The sequence below is a fragment of the Oncorhynchus kisutch genome, linkage group LG5 (assembly GCF_002021735.2).
Source record: "Oncorhynchus kisutch isolate 150728-3 linkage group LG5, Okis_V2, whole genome shotgun sequence".
Classification (NCBI taxonomy): domain Eukaryota; kingdom Metazoa; phylum Chordata; class Actinopteri; order Salmoniformes; family Salmonidae; genus Oncorhynchus; species Oncorhynchus kisutch.
The window spans coordinates 69,158,147-69,185,646 of record NC_034178.2 but is presented as its reverse complement, the minus strand read 5'-3'; the positions used below and the strand labels follow the sequence as shown (position 1 = coordinate 69,185,646).

Below are 27,500 nucleotides of genomic sequence, written 5' to 3'. Positions count from 1 at the left end.
TAATAAAATGGGCGGATGGTGAAGTAGGCATACTTGGTATTCACATCTCAAAAAATATAAATGAATTCACCACAATTCATTTCAATAGAAAGTTAGCAAAAATAGATAAGACAAAAATAGATAAGACAAAAATAAGATAAGATTCTGTAACCATGGACAGGTAAATACTTGTCTATTTATGGAAAAACTCTTTGGTCTTATCACAGTTTACATACTAATGTCACTGCCTACTCCAGATGACTTGTTTTTTTTAAATCATATGAGCAGAAAATCATGTTTCATGTTATTTGGAATGCTGAGCCAGACAAAATTAAACGTGCCTATTTATATAATGAATATGAGTTTAGGGGGCTAAAATGATTAACCCTCTCACTAAAAACTTCACTCATACATAAATTATACTTAAATCCAAAATGATTCTCCGGTAGATTATTAAGAATGGCTTTTCCTTTGTTTAAAAACATTGCTTGTTTTTTGTCTTTAAACAGATTACGACTTCTCATTTTGAATTGAAAATGAAATATTGTTTAAAGTATCGCCCTTTCTTAAACAAGCTATACAAAGCTGGTTACAATTTCAGTTTTATCCTCCAGAAAAGATAGAACAAATATTACAATAAATGTTATGGTTAAACTCAAATGTACAAATTAAAAAATAAATAAAACATTATTTTACAGAACAAATATTTAAATATGGTATTATATGTATTAATGATATTATGAATAGAAACTGAGGAGTTATGTCACATCTGCAGCTATCGAAAATATATGGGAATATCGGCTCAATCCAAATTTACAACCAACTGATTGCAGCGTTACCACAAAAATGGAGGAGGCAAGTAGAAAACGGAGAAGGAAGGGAACTTGTTTGCCTGCCATATATTAAAGATATAAATTGGCTGAAAGGAACTGGCATAAATAGAAAAATAAATTGACATAAATGTTGACAGCTGCGCCATAGGGGTGGCAAAATAAATGGGAGGAGATTTTTGATGTACCAATTCCATGGCATATGGTTTATAAACTGGTACAAAAAAACTACACTTGATTCCACACTTAGAGTTTTTCAATTATTATATAAAATTCTTGCCACCAACAGAATGCTACAGTATATATATGGGGCAACAATACAACAATCTCAGCTCTGTAGATTTTTCCTGCGAAGAAAATTTATTCTGGTCTAGTCTCTATGTAGGTTGTTTCTGGTCACAGGTTCAGGAATGGTTAAAAAAAAATCATAACATGCACTTAAAATTAACCTTACAAATAGCAGTGTTGAGCGATTTGGAAAGCCATAGTCAGTCAATAAATAATATAATAATACTGGTAGGAAAGGTTTTCATCTTTCGTTCACAATCTGTGGATAATATACGATTAGAAAGGTTCAAGATGTATGTAAAACATGACAGCACAATTGAAAAATGTTTGGCACATGGAAACCAAACGAGGTGGTCTATGGTGATAGGTGGGCTGAGAGAGCCTGAGGGGCGGGATTAAAGAGTTGAGGGCTATGGTGATAGGTGGGATGGGTTGAGAGAGGCTGAGAGGCGGGATTAAAGAGCTGAGGGCTATGGTGATAGGTGGGATGGGCTGAGAGAGGCTGAGAGACGGGATTAAAGAGTTGAGGGCTATGGTGATAGGTGGGATGGGTTGAGAGAGGCTGAGGGGGGGGGTTAAAGAGCTGAGGGCTATGGTGATAGGTGGGATGGGCTGAGAGAGGCTGAGGGGCGGGATTAAAGAGCTGAGGGCTATGGTGATAGGTGGGATGGGTTGAGAGAGGCTGAGGGGCGGGATTAAAGAGCTGAGGGCTATGGTGATAGGTGGGATGGGTTGAGAGAGGCTGAGGGGGCGGGATTAAAGAACTGAGTGCTATGGTGATAGGTGGGATGGGTTGAGAGAGGCTGAGGGGCGGGATTAAAGAGCTGAGGGCTATGGTGATAGGTGGGATGGGTTGAGAGAGGCTGAGAGGCGGGATTAAAGATCTGAGGGCTATGGTGATAGGTGGGATGGGTTGAGAGAGGCTGAGGGGGCGGGATTAAAGAGCTGAGGGCTATGGTGATAGGTGGGATGGGCTGAGAGAGGCTGAGGGGCGGGATTAAAGAGCTGAGGGCTATGGTGATAGGTGGGATGGGTTGAGAGAGGCTGAGGGGCGGGATTAAAGAGCTGAGGGCTATGGTGATAGGTGGGATGGGTTGAGAGAGGCTGAGGGGCGGGATTAAAGAGCTGAGGGCTATGGTGATAGGTGGGATGGGTTGAGAGAGGATGAGGGGCGGGATTAAAGAACTGAGTGCTATGGTGATAGGTGGGATGGGTTGAGAGAGGCTGAGGGGCGGGATTAAGAGCTGAGGGCTATGGTGATAGGTGGGATGGGCTGAGAGAGGCTGAGAGACGGGATTAAAGAGCTGAGGGCTATGGTGATAGGTGGGATGGGCTGAGAGAGGCTGAGGGGCGGGATTAAAGAGCTGAGGTCTATGGTGATAGGTGGGATGGGTTGAGAGAGGCTGAGAGGCGGGATTAAAGATCTGAGGGCTATGGTGATAGGTGGGATGGGTTGAGAGAGGCTGAGGGGTGGGATTAAAGAGCTGAGGGCTATGGTGATAGGTGGGATGGGCTGAGAGAGGCTGAGGGTTGGGATTAAAGAGCTGAAGGCTATGGTGATAGGTTGGATGGGTTGAGAGAGGCTGAGGGGTGGGATTAAAGAGCTGAGGGCTATGGTGATAGGTGGGATGGGTTGAGAGAGGCTGAGGGGTGGGATTAAAGAGTTGAGGGCTATGGTGATAGGTGGGATGGGTTGAGAGAGGCTGAGGGGCGGGATTAAAGAGTTGAGGGCTATGGTGATAGGTGGGATGGGTTGAGAGAGGCTGAGGGGCGGGATTAAAGAGTTGAGGGCTATGGTGATAGGTGGGATGGGCTGAGAGAGGCTGAGGGGTGGGATTAAAGAGCTGAGGGCTATGGTGATAGGTGGGATGGGTTGAGAGAGGCTGAGGGGCGGGATTAAAGAGTTGAGGGCTATGGTGATAGGTGGGATGGGCTGAGAGAGGCTGAGGGGCGGGATTAAAGAGTTTATGTTCAGTCATGTATTCTTGTTATGTGATTGATGTATGTAAAAGTACCATGTATATATGTAAAGTGTATATATATGTTACAAAAAAGCTGTAAAAAAAAAATGTAGATATTTGTCCTCCGACGAGGGGGGGGTGGTGGAGGGGTTAATAATTTGCCGAAGAACCCTTTTGGAACCCTTTTTTCTAAGAGTGTAGATATGTAGGACATATTCGCTAAACAGCCTGTTGGGCCAGAGAAGAGAAGGTGGCTGTTGATTCCTACATCCAAACAAGAGGCTGGTGATTAATTAGTACTGGGTGAGATCATTGAGTGGGTGGTTAATGGAGCATGGCCTCAGACCTCACGGCAGCATCACACTGTAAACTACTGAGACATCAACATCACGACTCTCTCTCTGTGTGTGTGTGTGTGTGTGTGTGTGTGTGTGTGTGTGTGTGTGTGTGTGTGTGTGTGTGTGTGTGTGTGTGTGTGTGTGTGTGTGTGTGTGTGTGTGTAAAAATAATCAGAACACCTCTTAACTTGTAATGGAGTCCGTTTGTTTCCAACTCTGCTTTAATATATTCTTATCTATCTGTCTCTCTCTCTCTCTCTCTCTCTCTCTCTCTCTCTCTCTCTCTCTCTTTCTCTCTGTCTCTCTCTCTCTCTCTCTCTCTCTCTCTCTCTTTCTCTCTGTCTCTCTCTCTCTCTCTCTCTCTCTCTCTCTCTCTCTCTCTCTCTCTCTCTCTCTCTACCCTCTTGCTCTCTCTCTCTTTCTCTCTCTCTCTCATTCCTAATCTCTCTCTCATTTCTACTCTCTCTCTCTCTCTCATTCCTACTCTCTCTCTCATTTCTACTCTCTCTCTCTCATTCCTACTCTCTCTCTCTCATCCCTACTCTCTCTCTCCTTTTCTCTCTCTCCTTTTCTCTCTCCCTCTCTCTCCAGTGCCTTTTCAATCAGCTGTAGTCCAGATGATTGGTAATAAGATTCATATGCTCTCCTTCCCTGGAGGTTACTGTATTCATTATCAATCAATGTCTTAACTCTGCTACACTGTACTTACCAATCAAATGTATTTGATCCGATTTATATTGTAAAATTATGTAAAAATGTTTTTTTCCCTAACTTCTCTTTTGAATCCAGGCCGGATTACAGTAAAGACATGTTGTGTCAACAGGGCTTTATAATTACATTTGATTGTTTGTCCCGACAGGTGCGGCCTGCTGCAGGTTGGAGACAGACTCCTGTCCATCAACGGAATCCCCACGGAGGATGGAACACTGGAAGAGGCCAATCAGCTTCTCCGAGACGCCGCTCTGGCCAATAAGGTCTCTCTTGAAATAGAGTTTGACGTCGCAGGTTGGTCTCTTGGGCTTAGGCCTCCCAGTAGGCTATATGTACAATATGTGAAACTAATGAATTTATAAAATGGTTGAAAAGCTATAGACCAGGGTTGTCAAACATGGGCCAGATCCGGCACGTGAGGGGGTGGTTTGAGATTTCAAACTCAATATACTTTAAATGTATACTTCCAGTTTACTGTGTTCAGCTCACTGTGTCCAGCTCAATATGTCCAGCTCAATATGTCCAGCTCACTGTGTCCAGCTCAATGTGTCCAGCTCACTGTGTCCGGCTCACTGTGTCCAGCTCAATGTGTCCAGCTCAATGTGTCCAGCTCAATGTGTCCAGCTTAATGTGTCCAGCTCAATGTGTCCAACTCAATGTGTCCAGCTCAATGTGTCCAGCTCAATGTGTCCAGCTTACTGTATCCAGCCCATTATGTCTAGCTCACTAATAATCACCCAAATGAAAGCCTAGACATCGAAAATGGCAAGAAAAGGATGAATAGAGGACTATTTCTTGCAAATTTTGATGGTGAGGAAATATAACCAATTTTCAGTGCGGCTCTCCGGACGTTGTTGGAGACTGCATGTGGCTCTAGGGGCAAAATGAGTTGGACACCCCTGCCTTAGACTAATGGTCTAGTAATCATTGTAATGAACAGTTTATCATCAGGGTTTAGAGTAGTTACCCTAAGGGCCAAAGTAACTTTTACAATTCTCATTTAAAATATCCAGTGTATAAATCTAATTAGTTGATCAAATGGTGGGTCTGATGGTCTAATGGTAATCGTTATAATGAGCAGGCCTAATGATAGCTAGTCATTATAAAAAATAATCTGCATTTTCAATGTATGTATGTCTGCACACAACTAATTGGAGTAGGTGCATCCTTTTTGATAACAATTTTCCCAGATTCTCAGCAACCTGATCAAACAGCTTTTATTTGGGATGGACAGTAGGATAGTATGATATTAGGATAATAGGATATTATGAAAGAATTATAGTAGGATACTAGGATAGTAGGATAGCATGATAGTATGATGGTAGGAAAATATGATTGTAGGATAGTAGGAAAATATGATAGTAGGATAATATGATTGTAGGATAGTAGGAAAATATGATAGTAGGATAATATGATAGTATGCAATACAGATGATGATGATGAACCTTATGACTGCATGCCAAATGGCACTTTAGACCAGTTCTATGGACTCTACATAGGACACTACTTTAGACCAGAGTTCTATGGACTCTACATAGGACACTACTTTAGACCAGAGTTCTATGGACTCTACATAGGACACTACTTTAGACCAGTTCTATGGACTCTACATAGGACACTACTTTAGGCCAGAGTTCTATGCACTCTACATAGGACACTACTTTAGACCAGAGTCCTATGCACTCTACATAGGACACTACTTTAGACCAGAGTTCTATGCACTCTACATAGGACACTACTTTAGACCAGAGTTCTATGCACTCTACATAGGACACTACTTTAGACCAGAGTTCTATGCACTCTACATAGGACACTACTTTAGACCAGTTCTATGCACTCTACATAGGACACTACTTTAGACCAGAGTTCTATGCACTCTACATAGGACACTACTTTAGACCAGAGTTCTATGCACTCTACATAGGACACTACTTTAGACCAGTTCTATGGACTCTACATAGGACACTACTTTAGACCAGTTCTATGGACTCTACATAGGACACTACTTTAGACCAGTTCTATGGACTCTACATAGGACACTACTTTAGACCAGAGTTCTATGGACTCTACATAGGACACTACTTTAGACCAGAGTTCTATGGACTCTACATAGGACACTACGTTAGACCAGTTCTATGGACTCTACATAGGACACTACTTTAGACCAGAGTTCTATGGACTCTACATAGGACACTACTTTAGACCAGTTCTATGGACTCTACATAGGACACTACTTTAGGCCAGAGTTCTATGCACTCTACATAGGACACTACTTTAGACCAGAGTCCTATGCACTCTACATAGGACACTACTTTAGACCAGAGTTCTATGCACTCTACATAGGACACTACTTTAGACCAGTTCTATGGACTCTACATAGGACACTACTTTAGACCAGTTCTATGCACTCTACATAGGACACTACTTTAGACCAGAGTTCTATGCACTCTACATAGGACACTACTTTAGACCAGAGTTCTATGCACTCTACATAGGACACTACTTTAGACCAGAGTTCTATGCACTCTACATAGGACACTACTTTAGACCAGTTCTATGGACTCTACATAGGACACTACTTTAGACCAGAGTTCTTTGGACTCTACATAGGACACTACTTTAGACCAGTTCTATGGACTCTACATAGGACACTACTTTAGACCAGAGTTCTATGGACTCTACATAGGACACTACTTTAGACCAGTTCTATGGACTCTACATAGGACACTACTTTAGACCAGAGTTCTATGGACTCTACATAGGACACTACTTTAGACCAGAGTTCTATGGACTCTACATAGGACACTACTTTAGACCAGTTCTATGGACTCTACATAGGACACCACTTTAGACCAGTTCTTTGGACTCTACATAGGACACTACTTTAGACCAGTTCTATGGACTCTACATAGGACACTACTTTAGACCAGAGTTCTATGCACTCTACATAGGACACTACTTTAGACCAGAGTTCTATGCACTCTACATAGGACACTACTTTAGACCAGAGTCCTATGCACTCTACATAGGACACTACTTTAGACCAGAGTTCTATGCACTCTACATAGGACACTACTTTAGACCAGAGTTCTATGCACTCTACATAGGACACTACTTTAGACCAGTTCTATGCACTCTACATAGGACACTACTTTAGACCAGAGTTCTATGCACTCTACATAGGACACTACTTTAGACCAGTTCTATGGACTCTACATAGGACACTACTTTAGACCAGAGTTCTATGAACTCTAGATAGGACACTACTTTAGACCAGAGTTCTATGGACTCTAGATAGGACACTACTTTAGACCAGTTCTATGGACTCTAGATAGGACACTACTTTAGACCAGAGTTCTATGGACTCTACATAGGGGACTACTTTAGACCAGTTCTATGGACTCTACATAGGACACTACTTTAGACCAGTTCTATGGACTCTACATAGGACACTACTTTAGACCAGAGTTCTTTGGACTCTACATAGGACACTACTTTAGACCAGTTCTATGGACTCTACATAGGACACTACTTTAGACCAGTTCTATGGACTCTACATAGGACACTACTTTAGACCAGAGTTCTATGGACTCTACATGGGGGACTACTTTAGACCAGTTCTTTGGACTCTACATAGGACACTACTTTAGACCAGTTCTTTGGACTCTACATAGGACACTACTTTAGACCAGTTCTATGCACTCTACATAGGACACTACTTTAGGCCAGAGTTCTATGCACTCTACATAGGACACTACTTTAGACCTGAGTCCTATGCACTCTACATAGGACACTACTTTAGACCAGAGTTCTATGCACTCTACATAGGACACTACTTTAGACCAGAGTTCTATGCACTCTACATAGGACACTACTTTAGACCAGAGTTCTATGCACTCTACATAGGACACTACTTTAGACCAGAGTTCTTTGGACTCTACATAGGACACTACTTTAGACCAGTTCTATGGACTATACATAGGGGACTACTTTAGACCAGTTCTATGGACTCTACATAGGACACTACTTTAGACCAGAGTTCTATTGACTCTACATAGGACACTACTTTAGACCAGTTCTATGGACTCTACATAGGACACTACTTTAGACCAGAGTCCTATGGACTCTACATAGGACTCTACATGGGGCAGCAGCGTAGCCTAGTGGTTAGAGCGTTGGACTAGAAACCGGAAGGTTGCGAGTTCAAACCCCCGAGCTGGTACAAATCTGTCGTTCTGCCCCTGAACAGGCAGTTAACCCACTGTTCCCAGGCCGTCATTGAAAATAAGAATGTGTTCTTAACTGACTTGCCTGGTTAAATAAAGGTAAAATAAAATAAAAAAATAAACATAGGACACTACTTTAGACCAGAGTTCTATGGACTCTACATAGGACACTACTTTAGACCAGTTCTATGGACTCTACATAGGACACTACTTTAGACCAGTTCTTTGGACTCTACATAGGACACTACTTTAGACCAGAGTTCTATGGACTCTACATAGGACACTACTTTAGACCAGAGTTCTATGCACTCTACATAGGACACTACTTTAGACCAGAGTTCTATGCACTCTACATAGGACACTACTTTAGACCAGAGTTCTATGCACTCTACATAGGACACTACTTTAGACCAGAGTTCTATGCACTCTACATAGGACACTACTTTAGACCAGTTCTATGGACTCTACATAGGACACTACTTTAGACCAGTTCTATGGACTCTACATAGGGGACTACTTTAGACCAGTTCTTTGGAATCTACATAGGACACTACTTTAGACCAGTTCTATGGACTCTACATAGGACACTACTTTAGGCCAGAGTTCTATGCACTCTACATAGGACACTACTTTAGACCAGAGTCCTATGCACTCTACATAGGACACTACTTTAGACCAGTTCTATGGACTCTACATAGGACACTACTTTAGACCAGAGTTCTTTGGACTCTACATAGGACACTACTTTAGACCAGTTCTATGGACTCTACATAGGACACTACTTTAGACCAGAGTTCTATGGACTCTACATAGGACACTACTTTAGACCAGTTCTATGGACTCTACATAGGACACTACTTTAGACCAGAGTTCTATGGACTCTACATAGGACACTACTTTAGACCAGAGTTCTATGGACTCTACATAGGACACTACTTTAGACCAGTTCTATGGACTCTACATAGGACACCACTTTAGACCAGTTCTTTGGACTCTACATAGGACACTACTTTAGACCAGTTCTATGGACTCTACATAGGACACTACTTTAGACCAGAGTTCTATGCACTCTACATAGGACACTACTTTAGACCAGAGTTCTATGCACTCTACATAGGACACTACTTTAGACCAGAGTCCTATGCACTCTACATAGGACACTACTTTAGACCAGAGTTCTATGCACTCTACATAGGACACTACTTTAGACCAGAGTTCTATGCACTCTACATAGGACACTACTTTAGACCAGTTCTATGCACTCTACATAGGACACTACTTTAGACCAGAGTTCTATGCACTCTACATAGGACACTACTTTAGACCAGTTCTATGGACTCTACATAGGACACTACTTTAGACCAGAGTTCTATGAACTCTAGATAGGACACTACTTTAGACCAGAGTTCTATGGACTCTAGATAGGACACTACTTTAGACCAGTTCTATGGACTCTAGATAGGACACTACTTTAGACCAGAGTTCTATGGACTCTACATAGGGGACTACTTTAGACCAGTTCTATGGACTCTACATAGGACACTACTTTAGACCAGTTCTATGGACTCTACATAGGACACTACTTTAGACCAGAGTTCTTTGGACTCTACATAGGACACTACTTTAGACCAGTTCTATGGACTCTACATAGGACACTACTTTAGACCAGTTCTATGGACTCTACATAGGACACTACTTTAGACAGAGTTCTATGGACTCTACATGGGGGACTACTTTAGACCAGTTCTTTGGACTCTACATAGGACACTACTTTAGACCAGTTCTTTGGACTCTACATAGGACACTACTTTAGACCAGTTCTATGCACTCTACATAGGACACTACTTTAGGCCAGAGTTCTATGCACTCTACATAGGACACTACTTTAGACCAGAGTCCTATGCACTCTACATAGGACACTACTTTAGACCAGAGTTCTATGCACTCTACATAGGACACTACTTTAGACCAGAGTTCTATGCACTCTACATAGGACACTACTTTAGACCAGAGTTCTATGCACTCTACATAGGACACTACTTTAGACCAGAGTTCTTTGGACTCTACATAGGACACTACTTTAGACCAGTTCTATGGACTATACATAGGGGACTACTTTAGACCAGTTCTATGGACTCTACATAGGACACTACTTTAGACCAGAGTTCTATTGACTCTACATAGGACACTACTTTAGACCAGTTCTATGGACTCTACATAGGACACTACTTTAGACCAGAGTCCTATGGACTCTACATAGGACTCTACATGGGGCAGCAGCGTAGCCTAGTGGTTAGAGCGTTGGACTAGAAACCGGAAGGTTGCGAGTTCAAACCCCCGAGCTGGTACAAATCTGTCGTTCTGCCCCTGAACAGGCAGTTAACCCACTGTTCCCAGGCCGTCATTGAAAATAAGAATGTGTTCTTAACTGACTTGCCTGGTTAAATAAAGGTAAAATAAAATAAAAAAATAAACATAGGACACTACTTTAGACCAGAGTTCTATGGACTCTACATAGGACACTACTTTAGACCAGTTCTATGGACTCTACATAGGACACTACTTTAGACCAGTTCTTTGGACTCTACATAGGACACTACTTTAGACCAGAGTTCTATGGACTCTACATAGGACACTACTTTAGACCAGAGTTCTATGCACTCTACATAGGACACTACTTTAGACCAGAGTTCTATGCACTCTACATAGGACACTACTTTAGACCAGAGTTCTATGCACTCTACATAGGACACTACTTTAGACCAGTTCTATGCACTCTACATAGGACACTACTTTAGACCAGAGTTCTATGCACTCTACATAGGACACTACTTTAGACCAGAGTTCTATGCACTCTACATAGGACACTACTTTAGACCAGTTCTATGGACTCTACATAGGACACTACTTTAGACCAGAGTTCTTTGGACTCTACATAGGACACTACTTTAGACCAGTTCTATGGACTCTACATAGGGGACTACTTTAGACCAGTTCTATGGACTCTACATAGGACACTACTTTAGACCAGAGTTCTATGGACTCTACATAGGACACTACTTTAGACCAGTTCTATGGACTCTACATAGGACACTACTTTAGACCAGAGTTCTATGGACTCTACATAGGACACTACTTTAGACCAGAGTTCTATGGACTCTACATAGGACACTACGTTAGACCAGTTCTATGGACTCTACATAGGACACTACTTTAGACCAGAGTTCTATGGACTCTACATAGGACACTACTTTAGACCAGTTCTATGGACTCTACATAGGACACTACTTTAGGCCAGAGTTCTATGCACTCTACATAGGACACTACTTTAGACCAGAGTCCTATGCACTCTACATAGGACACTACTTTAGACCAGAGTTCTATGCACTCTACATAGGACACTACTTTAGACCAGTTCTATGGACTCTACATAGGACACTACTTTAGACCAGTTCTATGCACTCTACATAGGACACTACTTTAGACCAGATTTCTATGCACTCTACATAGGACACTACTTTAGACCAGAGTTCTATGCACTCTACATAGGACACTACTTTAGACCAGAGTTCTATGCACTCTACATAGGACACTACTTTAGACCAGTTCTATGGACTCTACATAGGACACTACTTTAGACCAGAGTTCTTTGGACTCTACATAGGACACTACTTTAGACCAGTTCTATGGACTCTACATAGGACACTACTTTAGACCAGAGTTCTATGGACTCTACATAGGACACTACTTTAGACCAGTTCTATGGACTCTACATAGGACACTACTTTAGACCAGAGTTCTATGGACTCTACATAGGACACTACTTTAGACCAGAGTTCTATGGACTCTACATAGGACACTACTTTAGACCAGTTCTATGGACTCTACATAGGACACCACTTTAGACCAGTTCTTTGGACTCTACATAGGACACTACTTTAGACCAGTTCTATGGACTCTACATAGGACACTACTTTAGACCAGAGTTCTATGCACTCTACATAGGACACTACTTTAGACCAGAGTTCTATGCACTCTACATAGGACACTACTTTAGACCAGAGTCCTATGCACTCTACATAGGACACTACTTTAGACCAGAGTTCTATGCACTCTACATAGGACACTACTTTAGACCAGAGTTCTATGCACTCTACATAGGACACTACTTTAGACCAGTTCTATGCACTCTACATAGGACACTACTTTAGACCAGAGTTCTATGCACTCTACATAGGACACTACTTTAGACCAGTTCTATGGACTCTACATAGGACACTACTTTAGACCAGAGTTCTATGAACTCTAGATAGGACACTACTTTAGACCAGAGTTCTATGGACTCTAGATAGGACACTACTTTAGACCAGTTCTATGGACTCTAGATAGGACACTACTTTAGACCAGAGTTCTTTGGACTCTACATAGGACACTACTTTAGACCAGTTCTATGGACTCTACATAGGACACTACTTTAGACCAGTTCTATGGACTCTACATAGGACACTACTTTAGACCAGAGTTCTATGGACTCTACATGGGGGACTACTTTAGACCAGTTCTTTGGACTCTACATAGGACACTACTTTAGACCAGTTCTTTGGACTCTACATAGGACACTACTTTAGACCAGTTCTATGCACTCTACATAGGACACTACTTTAGGCCAGAGTTCTATGCACTCTACATAGGACACTACTTTAGACCAGAGTCCTATGCACTCTACATAGGACACTACTTTAGACCAGAGTTCTATGCACTCTACATAGGACACTACTTTAGACCAGAGTTCTATGCACTCTACATAGGACACTACTTTAGACCAGAGTTCTATGCACTCTACATAGGACACTACTTTAGACCAGAGTTCTTTGGACTCTACATAGGACACTACTTTAGACCAGTTCTATGGACTATACATAGGGGACTACTTTAGACCAGTTCTATGGACTCTACATAGGACACTACTTTAGACCAGAGTTCTATTGACTCTACATAGGACACTACTTTAGACCAGTTCTATGGACTCTACATAGGACACTACTTTAGACCAGAGTCCTATGGACTCTACATAGGACTCTACATGGGGCAGCAGCGTAGCCTAGTGGTTAGAGCGTTGGACTAGAAACCGGAAGGTTGCGAGTTCAAACCCCCGAGCTGGTACAAATCTGTCGTTCTGCCCCTGAACAGGCAGTTAACCCACTGTTCCCAGGCCGTCATTGAAAATAAGAATGTGTTCTTAACTGACTTGCCTGGTTAAATAAAGGTAAAATAAAATAAAAAAATAAACATAGGACACTACTTTAGACCAGAGTTCTATGGACTCTACATAGGACACTACTTTAGACCAGTTCTATGGACTCTACATAGGACACTACTTTAGACCAGTTCTTTGGACTCTACATAGGACACTACTTTAGACCAGAGTTCTATGGACTCTACATAGGACACTACTTTAGACCAGAGTTCTATGCACTCTACATAGGACACTACTTTAGACCAGAGTTCTATGCACTCTACATAGGACACTACTTTAGACCAGAGTTCTATGCACTCTACATAGGACACTACTTTAGACCAGTTCTATGGACTCTACATAGGACACTACTTTAGACCAGTTCTATGGACTCTACATAGGGGACTACTTTAGACCAGTTCTTTGGACTCTACATAGGACACTACTTTAGACCAGTTCTATGGACTCTACATAGGACACTACTTTAGGCCAGAGTTCTATGCACTCTACATAGGACACTACTTTAGACCAGAGTCCTATGCACTCTACATAGGACACTACTTTAGACCAGTTCTATGGACTCTACATAGGACACTACTTTAGACCAGAGTTCTTTGGACTCTACATAGGACACTACTTTAGACCAGTTCTATGGACTCTACATAGGACACTACTTTAGACCAGAGTTCTATGGACTCTACATAGGACACTACTTTAGACCAGTTCTATGGACTCTACATAGGACACTACTTTAGACCAGAGTTCTATGGACTCTACATAGGACACTACTTTAGACCAGAGTTCTATGGACTCTACATAGGACACTACTTTAGACCAGTTCTATGGACTCTACATAGGACACCACTTTAGACCAGTTCTTTGGACTCTACATAGGACACTACTTTAGACCAGTTCTATGGACTCTACATAGGACACTACTTTAGACCAGAGTTCTATGCACTCTACATAGGACACTACTTTAGACCAGAGTTCTATGCACTCTACATAGGACACTACTTTAGACCAGAGTCCTATGCACTCTACATAGGACACTACTTTAGACCAGAGTTCTATGCACTCTACATAGGACACTACTTTAGACCAGAGTTCTATGCACTCTACATAGGACACTACTTTAGACCAGTTCTATGCACTCTACATAGGACACTACTTTAGACCAGAGTTCTATGCACTCTACATAGGACACTACTTTAGACCAGTTCTATGGACTCTACATAGGACACTACTTTAGACCAGAGTTCTATGAACTCTAGATAGGACACTACTTTAGACCAGAGTTCTATGGACTCTAGATAGGACACTACTTTAGACCAGTTCTATGGACTCTAGATAGGACACTACTTTAGACCAGAGTTCTATGGACTCTACATAGGGGACTACTTTAGACCAGTTCTATGGACTCTACATAGGACACTACTTTAGACCAGTTCTATGGACTCTACATAGGACACTACTTTAGACCAGAGTTCTTTGGACTCTACATAGGACACTACTTTAGACCAGTTCTATGGACTCTACATAGGACACTACTTTAGACCAGTTCTATGGACTCTACATAGGACACTACTTTAGACCAGAGTTCTATGGACTCTACATGGGGGACTACTTTAGACCAGTTCTTTGGACTCTACATAGGACACTACTTTAGACCAGTTCTTTGGACTCTACATAGGACACTACTTTAGACCAGTTCTATGCACTCTACATAGGACACTACTTTAGGCCAGAGTTCTATGCACTCTACATAGGACACTACTTTAGACCAGAGTCCTATGCACTCTACATAGGACACTACTTTAGACCAGAGTTCTATGCACTCTACATAGGACACTACTTTAGACCAGAGTTCTATGCACTCTACATAGGACACTACTTTAGACCAGAGTTCTATGCACTCTACATAGGACACTACTTTAGACCAGAGTTCTTTGGACTCTACATAGGACACTACTTTAGACCAGTTCTATGGACTATACATAGGGGACTACTTTAGACCAGTTCTATGGACTCTACATAGGACACTACTTTAGACCAGAGTTCTATTGACTCTACATAGGACACTACTTTAGACCAGTTCTATGGACTCTACATAGGACACTACTTTAGACCAGAGTCCTATGGACTCTACATAGGACTCTACATGGGGCAGCAGCGTAGCCTAGTGGTTAGAGCGTTGGACTAGAAACCGGAAGGTTGCGAGTTCAAACCCCCGAGCTGGTACAAATCTGTCGTTCTGCCCCTGAACAGGCAGTTAACCCACTGTTCCCAGGCCGTCATTGAAAATAAGAATGTGTTCTTAACTGACTTGCCTGGTTAAATAAAGGTAAAATAAAATAAAAAAATAAACATAGGACACTACTTTAGACCAGAGTTCTATGGACTCTACATAGGACACTACTTTAGACCAGTTCTATGGACTCTACATAGGACACTACTTTAGACCAGTTCTTTGGACTCTACATAGGACACTACTTTAGACCAGAGTTCTATGGACTCTACATAGGACACTACTTTAGACCAGAGTTCTATGCACTCTACATAGGACACTACTTTAGACCAGAGTTCTATGCACTCTACATAGGACACTACTTTAGACCAGAGTTCTATGCACTCTACATAGGACACTACTTTAGACCAGTTCTATGGACTCTACATAGGACACTACTTTAGACCAGTTCTATGGACTCTACATAGGGGACTACTTTAGACCAGTTCTTTGGACTCTACATAGGACACTACTTTAGACCAGTTCTATGGACTCTACATAGGACACTACTTTAGGCCAGAGTTCTATGCACTCTACATAGGACACTACTTTAGACCAGAGTCCTATGCACTCTACATAGGACACTACTTTAGACCAGTTCTATGGACTCTACATAGGACACTACTTTAGACCAGAGTTCTTTGGACTCTACATAGGACACTACTTTAGACCAGTTCTATGGACTCTACATAGGACACTACTTTAGACCAGAGTTCTATGGACTCTACATAGGACACTACTTTAGACCAGTTCTATGGACTCTACATAGGACACTACTTTAGACCAGAGTTCTATGGACTCTACATAGGACACTACTTTAGACCAGAGTTCTATGGACTCTACATAGGACACTACTTTAGACCAGTTCTATGGACTCTACATAGGACACCACTTTAGACCAGTTCTTTGGACTCTACATAGGACACTACTTTAGACCAGTTCTATGGACTCTACATAGGGGACTACTTTAGACCAGTTCTTTGGACTCTACATAGGACACTACTTTAGACCAGTTCTATGGACTCTACATAGGACACTACTTTAGGCCAGAGTTCTATGCACTCTACATAGGACACTACTTTAGACCAGAGTCCTATGCACTCTACATAGGACACTACTTTAGACCAGAGTTCTATGCACTCTACATAGGACACTACTTTAGACCAGAGTTCTATGCACTCTACATAGGACACTACTTTAGACCTGTTCTATGGACTCTACATAGGACACTACTTTAGACCAGTTCTATGGACTCTACATAGGACACTACTTTAGACCAGTTCTATGCACTCTACATAGGACACTACTTTAGACCAGAGTTCTATGCACTCTACATAGGGGACTACTTTAGACCAGTTCTTTGGACTCTACATAGGACACTACTTTAGACCAGAGTTCTATGCACTCTACATAGGACACTACTTTAGACCAGAGTTCTATGCACTCTACATAGGACACTACTTTAGACCAGTTCTATGGACTCTACATAGGACACTACTTTAGACCAGTTCTATGGACTCTACATAGGGGACTACTTTAGACCAGTTCTTTGGACTCTACATAGGACACTACTTTAGACCAGTTCTATGGACTCTACATAGGACACTACTTTAGGCCAGAGTTCTATGCACTCTACATAGGACACTACTTTAGACCAGAGTCCTATGCACTCTACATAGGACACTACTTTAGACCAGAGTTCTATGCACTCTACATAGGACACTACTTTAGACCAGAGTTCTATGCACTCTACATAGGACACTACTTTAGACCAGAGTTCTATGCACTCTACATAGGACACTACTTTAGACCTGTTCTATGGACTCTACATAGGACACTACTTTAGACCAGTTCTATGGACTCTACATAGGACACTACTTTAGACCAGTTCTATGCACTCTACATAGGACACTACTTTAGACCAGAGTTCTATGCACTCTACATAGGACACTACTTTAGACCAGAGTTCTATGCACTCTACATAGGACACTACTTTAGACCAGTTCTATGGACTCTACATAGGACACTACTTTAGACCAGTTCTATGGACTCTACATAGGACACTACTTTAGACCAGTTCTATGCACTCTACATAGGACACTACTTTAGACCAGAGTTCTATGCACTCTACATAGAACACTACTTTAGACCAGAGTTCTATGGACTCTACATAGGACACTACGTTAGACCAGTTCTATGGACTCTACATAGGACACTACTTTAGACCAGAGTTCTATGGACTCTACATAGGACACTACTTTAGACCAGTTCTATGGACTCTACATAGGACACTACTTTAGGCCAGAGTTCTATGCACTCTACATAGGACACTACTTTAGACCAGAGTCCTATGCACTCTACATAGGACACTACTTTAGACCAGAGTTCTATGCACTCTACATAGGACACTACTTTAGACCAGTTCTATGGACTCTACATAGGACACTACTTTAGACCAGTTCTATGCACTCTACATAGGACACTACTTTAGACCAGTTCTATGGACTCTACATAGGACACTACTTTAGACCAGAGTTCTATGGACTCTACATAGGACACTACTTTAGACCAGAGTTCTATGGACTCTACATAGGACACTACTTTAGACCAGTTCTATGGACTCTACATAGGGGACTACTTTAGACCAGTTCTTTGGACTCTACATAGGACACTACTTTAGACCAGTTCTATGGACTCTACATAGGACACTACTTTAGGCCAGAGTTCTATGCACTCTACATAGGACACTACTTTAGACCAGAGTCCTATGCACTCTACATAGGACACTACTTTAGACCAGAGTTCTATGCACTCTACATAGGACACTACTTTAGACCAGAGTTCTATGCACTCTACATAGGACACTACTTTAGACCTGTTCTATGGACTCTACATAGGACACTACTTTAGACCAGTTCTATGGACTCTACATAGGACACTACTTTAGACCAGTTCTATGCACTCTACATAGGACACTACTTTAGACCAGAGTTCTATGCACTCTACATAGGGGACTACTTTAGACCAGTTCTTTGGACTCTACATAGGACACTACTTTAGACCAGAGTTCTATGCACTCTACATAGGACACTACTTTAGACCAGAGTTCTATGCACTCTACATAGGACACTACTTTAGACCAGTTCTATGGACTCTACATAGGACACTACTTTAGACCAGTTCTATGGACTCTACATAGGGGACTACTTTAGACCAGTTCTTTGGACTCTACATAGGACACTACTTTAGACCAGTTCTATGGACTCTACATAGGACACTACTTTAGGCCAGAGTTCTATGCACTCTACATAGGACACTACTTTAGACCAGAGTCCTATGCACTCTACATAGGACACTACTTTAGACCAGAGTTCTATGCACTCTACATAGGACACTACTTTAGACCAGAGTTCTATGCACTCTACATAGGACACTACTTTAGACCAGAGTTCTATGCACTCTACATAGGACACTACTTTAGACCTGTTCTATGGACTCTACATAGGACACTACTTTAGACCAGTTCTATGGACTCTACATAGGACACTACTTTAGACCAGTTCTATGCACTCTACATAGGACACTACTTTAGACCAGAGTTCTATGCACTCTACATAGGACACTACTTTAGACCAGAGTTCTATGCACTCTACATAGGACACTACTTTAGACCAGTTCTATGGACTCTACATAGGACACTACTTTAGACCAGTTCTATGGACTCTACATAGGACACTACTTTAGACCAGTTCTATGCACTCTACATAGGACACTACTTTAGACCAGAGTTCTATGCACTCTACATAGAACACTACTTTAGACCAGAGTTCTATGGACTCTACATAGGACACTACGTTAGACCAGTTCTATGGACTCTACATAGGACACTACTTTAGACCAGAGTTCTATGGACTCTACATAGGACACTACTTTAGACCAGTTCTATGGACTCTACATAGGACACTACTTTAGGCCAGAGTTCTATGCACTCTACATAGGACACTACTTTAGACCAGAGTCCTATGCACTCTACATAGGACACTACTTTAGACCAGAGTTCTATGCACTCTACATAGGACACTACTTTAGACCAGTTCTATGGACTCTACATAGGACACTACTTTAGACCAGTTCTATGCACTCTACATAGGACACTACTTTAGACCAGAGTTCTATGCACTCTACATAGGACACTACTTTAGACCAGAGTTCTATGCACTCTACATTGGACACTACTTTAGACCAGAGTTCTATGCACTCTACATAGGACACTACTTTAGACCAGTTCTATGGACTCTACATAGGACACTACTTTAGACCAGAGTTCTTTGGACTCTACATAGGACACTACTTTAGACCAGTTCTATGGACTCTACATAGGACACTACTTTAGACCAGAGTTCTATGGACTCTACATAGGACACTACTTTAGACCAGTTCTATGGACTCTACATAGGACACTACTTTAGACCAGAGTTCTATGGACTCTACATAGGACACTACTTTAGACCAGAGTTCTATGGACTCTACATAGGACACTACTTTAGACCAGTTCTATGGACTCTACATAGGACACCACTTTAGACCAGTTCTTTGGACTCTACATAGGATACTACTTTAGACCAGTTCTATGGACTCTACATAGGACACTACTTTAGACCAGAGTTCTATGCACTCTACATAGGACACTACTTTAGACCAGAGTTCTATGCACTCTACATAGGACACTACTTTAGACCAGAGTCCTATGCACTCTACATAGGACACTACTTTAGACCAGAGTTCTATGCACTCTACATAGGACACTACTTTAGACCAGAGTTCTATGCACTCTACATAGGACACTACTTTAGACCAGTTCTATGCACTCTACATAGGACACTACTTTAGACCAGAGTTCTATGCACTCTACATAGGACACTACTTTAGACCAGTTCTATGGACTCTACATAGGACACTACTTTAGACCAGAGTTCTATGAACTCTAGATAGGACACTACTTTAGACCAGAGTTCTATGGACTCTAGATAGGACACTACTTTAGACCAGTTCTATGGACTCTAGATAGGACACTACTTTAGACCAGAGTTCTATGGACTCTACATAGGGGACTACTTTAGACCAGTTCTATGGACTCTACATAGGACACTACTTTAGACCAGTTCTATGGACTCTACATAGGACACTACTTTAGACCAGAGTTCTTTGGACTCTACATAGGACACTACTTTAGACCAGTTCTATGGACTCTACATAGGACACTACTTTAGACCAGTTCTATGGACTCTACATAGGACACTACTTTAGACCAGAGTTCTATGGACTCTACATGGGGGACTACTTTAGACCAGTTCTTTGGACTCTACATAGGACACTACTTTAGACCAGTTCTTTGGACTCTACATAGGACACTACTTTAGACCAGTTCTATGCACTCTACATAGGACACTACTTTAGGCCAGAGTTCTATGCACTCTACATAGGACACTACTTTAGACCAGAGTCCTATGCACTCTACATAGGACACTACTTTAGACCAGAGTTCTATGCACTCTACATAGGACACTACTTTAGACCAGAGTTCTATGCACTCTACATAGGACACTACTTTAGACCAGAGTTCTATGCACTCTACATAGGACACTACTTTAGACCAGAGTTCTTTGGACTCTACATAGGACACTACTTTAGACCAGTTCTATGGACTATACATAGGGGACTACTTTAGACCAGTTCTATGGACTCTACATAGGACACTACTTTAGACCAGAGTTCTATTGACTCTACATAGGACACTACTTTAGACCAGTTCTATGGACTCTACATAGGACACTACTTTAGACCAGAGTCCTATGGACTCTACATAGGACTCTACATGGGGCAGCAGCGTAGCCTAGTGGTTAGAGCGTTGGACTAGAAACCGGAAGGTTGCGATTTCAAACCCCCGAGCTGGTACAAATCTGTCGTTCTGCCCCTGAACAGGCAGTTAACCCACTGTTCCCAGGCCGTCATTGAAAATAAGAATGTGTTCTTAACTGACTTGCCTGGTTAAATAAAGGTAAAATAAAATAAAAAAATAAACATAGGACACTACTTTAGACCAGAGTTCTATGGACTCTACATAGGACACTACTTTAGACCAGTTCTATGGACTCTACATAGGACACTACTTTAGACCAGTTCTTTGGACTCTACATAGGACACTACTTTAGACCAGAGTTCTATGGACTCTACATAGGACACTACTTTAGACCAGAGTTCTATGCACTCTACATAGGACACTACTTTAGACCAGAGTTCTATGCACTCTACATAGGACACTACTTTAGACCAGAGTTCTATGCACTCTACATAGGACACTACTTTAGACCAGTTCTATGGACTCTACATAGGACACTACTTTAGACCAGTTCTATGGACTCTACATAGGGGACTACTTTAGACCAGTTCTTTGGACTCTACATAGGACACTACTTTAGACCAGTTCTATGGACTCTACATAGGACACTACTTTAGGCCAGAGTTCTATGCACTCTACATAGGACACTACTTTAGACCAGAGTCCTATGCACTCTACATAGGACACTACTTTAGACCAGAGTTCTATGCACTCTACATAGGACACTACTTTAGACCAGAGTTCTATGCACTCTACATAGGACACTACTTTAGACCTGTTCTATGGACTCTATATAGGACACTACTTTAGACCAGTTCTATGGACTCTACATAGGACACTACTTTAGACCAGTTCTATGCACTCTACATAGGACACTACTTTAGACCAGAGTTCTATGCACTCTACATAGGGGACTACTTTAGACCAGTTCTTTGGACTCTACATAGGACACTACTTTAGACCAGAGTTCTATGCACTCTACATAGGACACTACTTTAGACCAGAGTTCTATGCACTCTACATAGGACACTACTTTAGACCAGTTCTATGGACTCTACATAGGACACTACTTTAGACCAGTTCTATGGACTCTACATAGGGGACTACTTTAGACCAGTTCTTTGGACTCTACATAGGACACTACTTTAGACCAGTTCTATGGACTCTACATAGGGCACTACTTTAGGCCAGAGTTCTATGCACTCTACATAGGACACTACTTTAGACCAGAGTCCTATGCACTCTACATAGGACACTACTTTAGACCAGAGTTCTATGCACTCTACATAGGACACTACTTTAGACCAGAGTTCTATGCACTCTACATAGGACACTACTTTAGACCAGAGTTCTATGCACTCTACATAGGACACTACTTTAGACCAGTTCTATGCACTCTACATAGGACACTACTTTAGACCAGAGTTCTATGCACTCTACATAGGACACTACTTTAGACCAGTTCTATGGACTCTACATAGGACACTACTTTAGACCAGAGTTCTATGAACTCTAGATAGGACACTACTTTAGACCAGAGTTCTATGGACTCTAGATAGGACACTACTTTAGACCAGTTCTATGGACTCTAGATAGGACACTACTTTAGACCAGAGTTCTATGGACTCTACATAGGGGACTACTTTAGACCAGTTCTATGGACTCTACATAGGACACTACTTTAGACCAGTTCTATGGACTCTACATAGGACACTACTTTAGACCAGAGTTCTTTGGACTCTACATAGGACACTACTTTAGACCAGTTCTATGGACTCTACATAGGACACTACTTTAGACCAGTTCTATGGACTCTACATAGGACACTACTTTAGACCAGAGTTCTATGGACTCTACATGGGGGACTACTTTAGACCAGTTCTTTGGACTCTACATAGGACACTACTTTAGACCAGTTCTTTGGACTCTACATAGGACACTACTTTAGACCAGTTCTATGCACTCTACATAGGACACTACTTTAGGCCAGAGTTCTATGCACTCTACATAGGACACTACTTTAGACCAGAGTCCTATGCACTCTACATAGGACACTACTTTAGACCAGAGTTCTATGCACTCTACATAGGACACTACTTTAGACCAGAGTTCTATGCACTCTACATAGGACACTACTTTAGACCAGAGTTCTATGCACTCTACATAGGACACTACTTTAGACCAGAGTTCTTTGGACTCTACATAGGACACTACTTTAGACCAGTTCTATGGACTATACATAGGGGACTACTTTAGACCAGTTCTATGGACTCTACATAGGACACTACTTTAGACCAGAGTTCTATTGACTCTACATAGGACACTACTTTAGACCAGTTCTATGGACTCTACATAGGACACTACTTTAGACCAGAGTCCTATGGACTCTACATAGGACTCTACATGGGGCAGCAGCGTAGCCTAGTGGTTAGAGCGTTGGACTAGAAACCGGAAGGTTGCGATTTCAAACCCCCGAGCTGGTACAAATCTGTCGTTCTGCCCCTGAACAGGCAGTTAACCCACTGTTCCCAGGCCGTCATTGAAAATAAGAATGTGTTCTTAACTGACTTGCCTGGTTAAATAAAGGTAAAATAAAATAAAAAAATAAACATAGGACACTACTTTAGACCAGAGTTCTATGGACTCTACATAGGACACTACTTTAGACCAGTTCTATGGACTCTACATAGGACACTACTTTAGACCAGTTCTTTGGACTCTACATAGGACACTACTTTAGACCAGAGTTCTATGGACTCTACATAGGACACTACTTTAGACCAGAGTTCTATGCACTCTACATAGGACACTACTTTAGACCAGAGTTCTATGCACTCTACATAGGACACTACTTTAGACCAGAGTTCTATGCACTCTACATAGGACACTACTTTAGACCAGTTCTATGGACTCTACATAGGACACTACTTTAGACCAGTTCTATGGACTCTACATAGGGGACTACTTTAGACCAGTTCTTTGGACTCTACATAGGACACTACTTTAGACCAGTTCTATGGACTCTACATAGGACACTACTTTAGGCCAGAGTTCTATGCACTCTACATAGGACACTACTTTAGACCAGAGTCCTATGCACTCTACATAGGACACTACTTTAGACCAGAGTTCTATGCACTCTACATAGGACACTACTTTAGACCAGAGTTCTATGCACTCTACATAGGACACTACTTTAGACCTGTTCTATGGACTCTATATAGGACACTACTTTAGACCAGTTCTATGGACTCTACATAGGACACTACTTTAGACCAGTTCTATGCACTCTACATAGGACACTACTTTAGACCAGAGTTCTATGCACTCTACATAGGGGACTACTTTAGACCAGTTCTTTGGACTCTACATAGGACACTACTTTAGACCAGAGTTCTATGCACTCTACATAGGACACTACTTTAGACCAGAGTTCTATGCACTCTACATAGGACACTACTTTAGACCAGTTCTATGGACTCTACATAGGACACTACTTTAGACCAGTTCTATGGACTCTACATAGGGGACTACTTTAGACCAGTTCTTTGGACTCTACATAGGACACTACTTTAGACCAGTTCTATGGACTCTACATAGGGCACTACTTTAGGCCAGAGTTCTATGCACTCTACATAGGACACTACTTTAGACCAGAGTCCTATGCACTCTACATAGGACACTACTTTAGACCAGAGTTCTATGCACTCTACATAGGACACTACTTTAGACCAGAGTTCTATGCACTCTACATAGGACACTACTTTAGACCAGAGTTCTATGCACTCTACATAGGACACTACTTTAGACCTGTTCTATGGACTCTACATAGGACACTACTTTAGACCAGTTCTATGGACTCTACATAGGACACTACTTTAGACCAGTTCTATGCACTCTACATAGGACACTACTTTAGACCAGAGTTCTATGCACTCTACATAGGACACTACTTTAGACCAGAGTTCTATGCACTCTACATAGGACACTACTTTAGACCAGTTCTATGGACTCTACATAGGACACTACTTTAGACCAGTTCTATGGACTCACATAGGGCACTACTTTAGACCAGAGTTCTTTGGACTCTACATAGGACACTACTTTAGACCAGTTCTATGGACTCTACATAGGGGACTACTTTAGACCAGTTCTATGGACTCTACATAGGACACTACTTTAGACCAGAGTTCTATGGACTCTACATAGGACACTACTTTAGACCAGAGTTCTATGGACTCTACATAGGACACTACTTTAGACCAGTTCTATGGACTCTACATAGGACACTACTTTAGACCAGTTCTTTGGACTCTACATAGGACACTACTTTAGACCAGTTCTATGGACTCTACATAGGACAATACTTTAGACCAGTTCTATGCACTCTACATAGGACACTACTTTAGACCAGAGTTCTATGCACTCTACATAGAACACTACTTTAGACCAGAGTTCTATGCACTCTACATAGGACACTACTTTAGACCAGTTCTATGGACTCTACATAGGGGACTACTTTAGACCAGTTCTATGGACTCTACATAGGACACTACTTTAGACCAGAGTTCTATGGACTCTACATAGGACACTACTTTAGACCAGAGTTCTATGGACTCTACATAGGACACTACTTTAGACCAGTTCTATGGACTCTACATAGGACACTACTTTAGACCAGTTCTTTGGACTCTACATAGGACACTACTTTAGACCAGTTCTATGGACTCTACATAGGACACTACTTTAGACCAGAGTTCTATGCACTCTACATAGGACACTACTTTAGACCAGAGTTCTATGCACTCTACATAGGACACTACTTTAGACCAGAGTCCTATGCACTCTACATAGGACACTACTTTAGACCAGAGTTCTATGCACTCTACATAGGACACTACTTTAGACCAGAGTTCTATGCACTCTACATAGGACACTACTTTAGACCAGTTCTATGGATTCTACATAGGACACTACTTTAGACCAGTTCTATGGACTCTACATAGGGGACTACTTTAGACCAGTTCTTTGGACTCTACATAGGACACTACTTTAGACCAGTTCTATGGACTCTACATAGGACACTACTTTAGGCCAGAGTTCTATGCACTCTACATAGGACACTACTTTAGACCAGAGTCCTATGCACTCTACATAGGACACTACTTTAGACCAGTTCTATGGACTCTACATAGGACACTACTTTAGACCAGTTCTATGGACTCTACATAGGACACTACTTTAGACATGTTCTATGCACTCTACATAGAACACTACTTTAGACCAGAGTTCTATGCACTCTACATAGGACACTACTTTAGACCCGAGTTCTATGCACTCTACATAGGACACTACTTTAGACCAGTTCTATGGACTCTACATAGGGACCTACTTTAGACCAGTTCTATGGACTCTACATAGGACACTACTTTAGACCAGAGTTCTTTGGACTCTACATAGGACACTACTTTAGACCAGTTCTATGGACTCTACATAGGGGACTACTTTAGACCAGTTCTATGGACTCTACATAGGACACAACTTTAGACCAGAGTTCTATGCACTCTACATAGGACACTACTTTAGACCAGTTCTATGGACTCTACATAGGACACTACTTTAGACCAGAGTTCTATGGACTCTACATAGGACACTACTTTAGATCAGTTCTATGGACTCTACATAGGGGACTACTTTAGACCAGTTCTTTGGACTCTACATAGGACACTACTTTAGACCAGTTCT

General features: G+C 41.7%; 1 protein-coding gene across 1 annotated transcript in view; it reads left to right on the top strand.

Annotated features, from left to right (window-relative positions):
- The window catches only part of grip2b (glutamate receptor interacting protein 2b), a 223,823-nt gene that overhangs the window by 120,241 nt on the left and 76,082 nt on the right, over positions 1-27,500 (top strand). Inside the window, 1 exon segment of the mRNA XM_031825732.1 lies at positions 4,256-4,401. Within this exon segment, the coding sequence (XP_031681592.1) occupies positions 4,256-4,401 (146 nt within the window).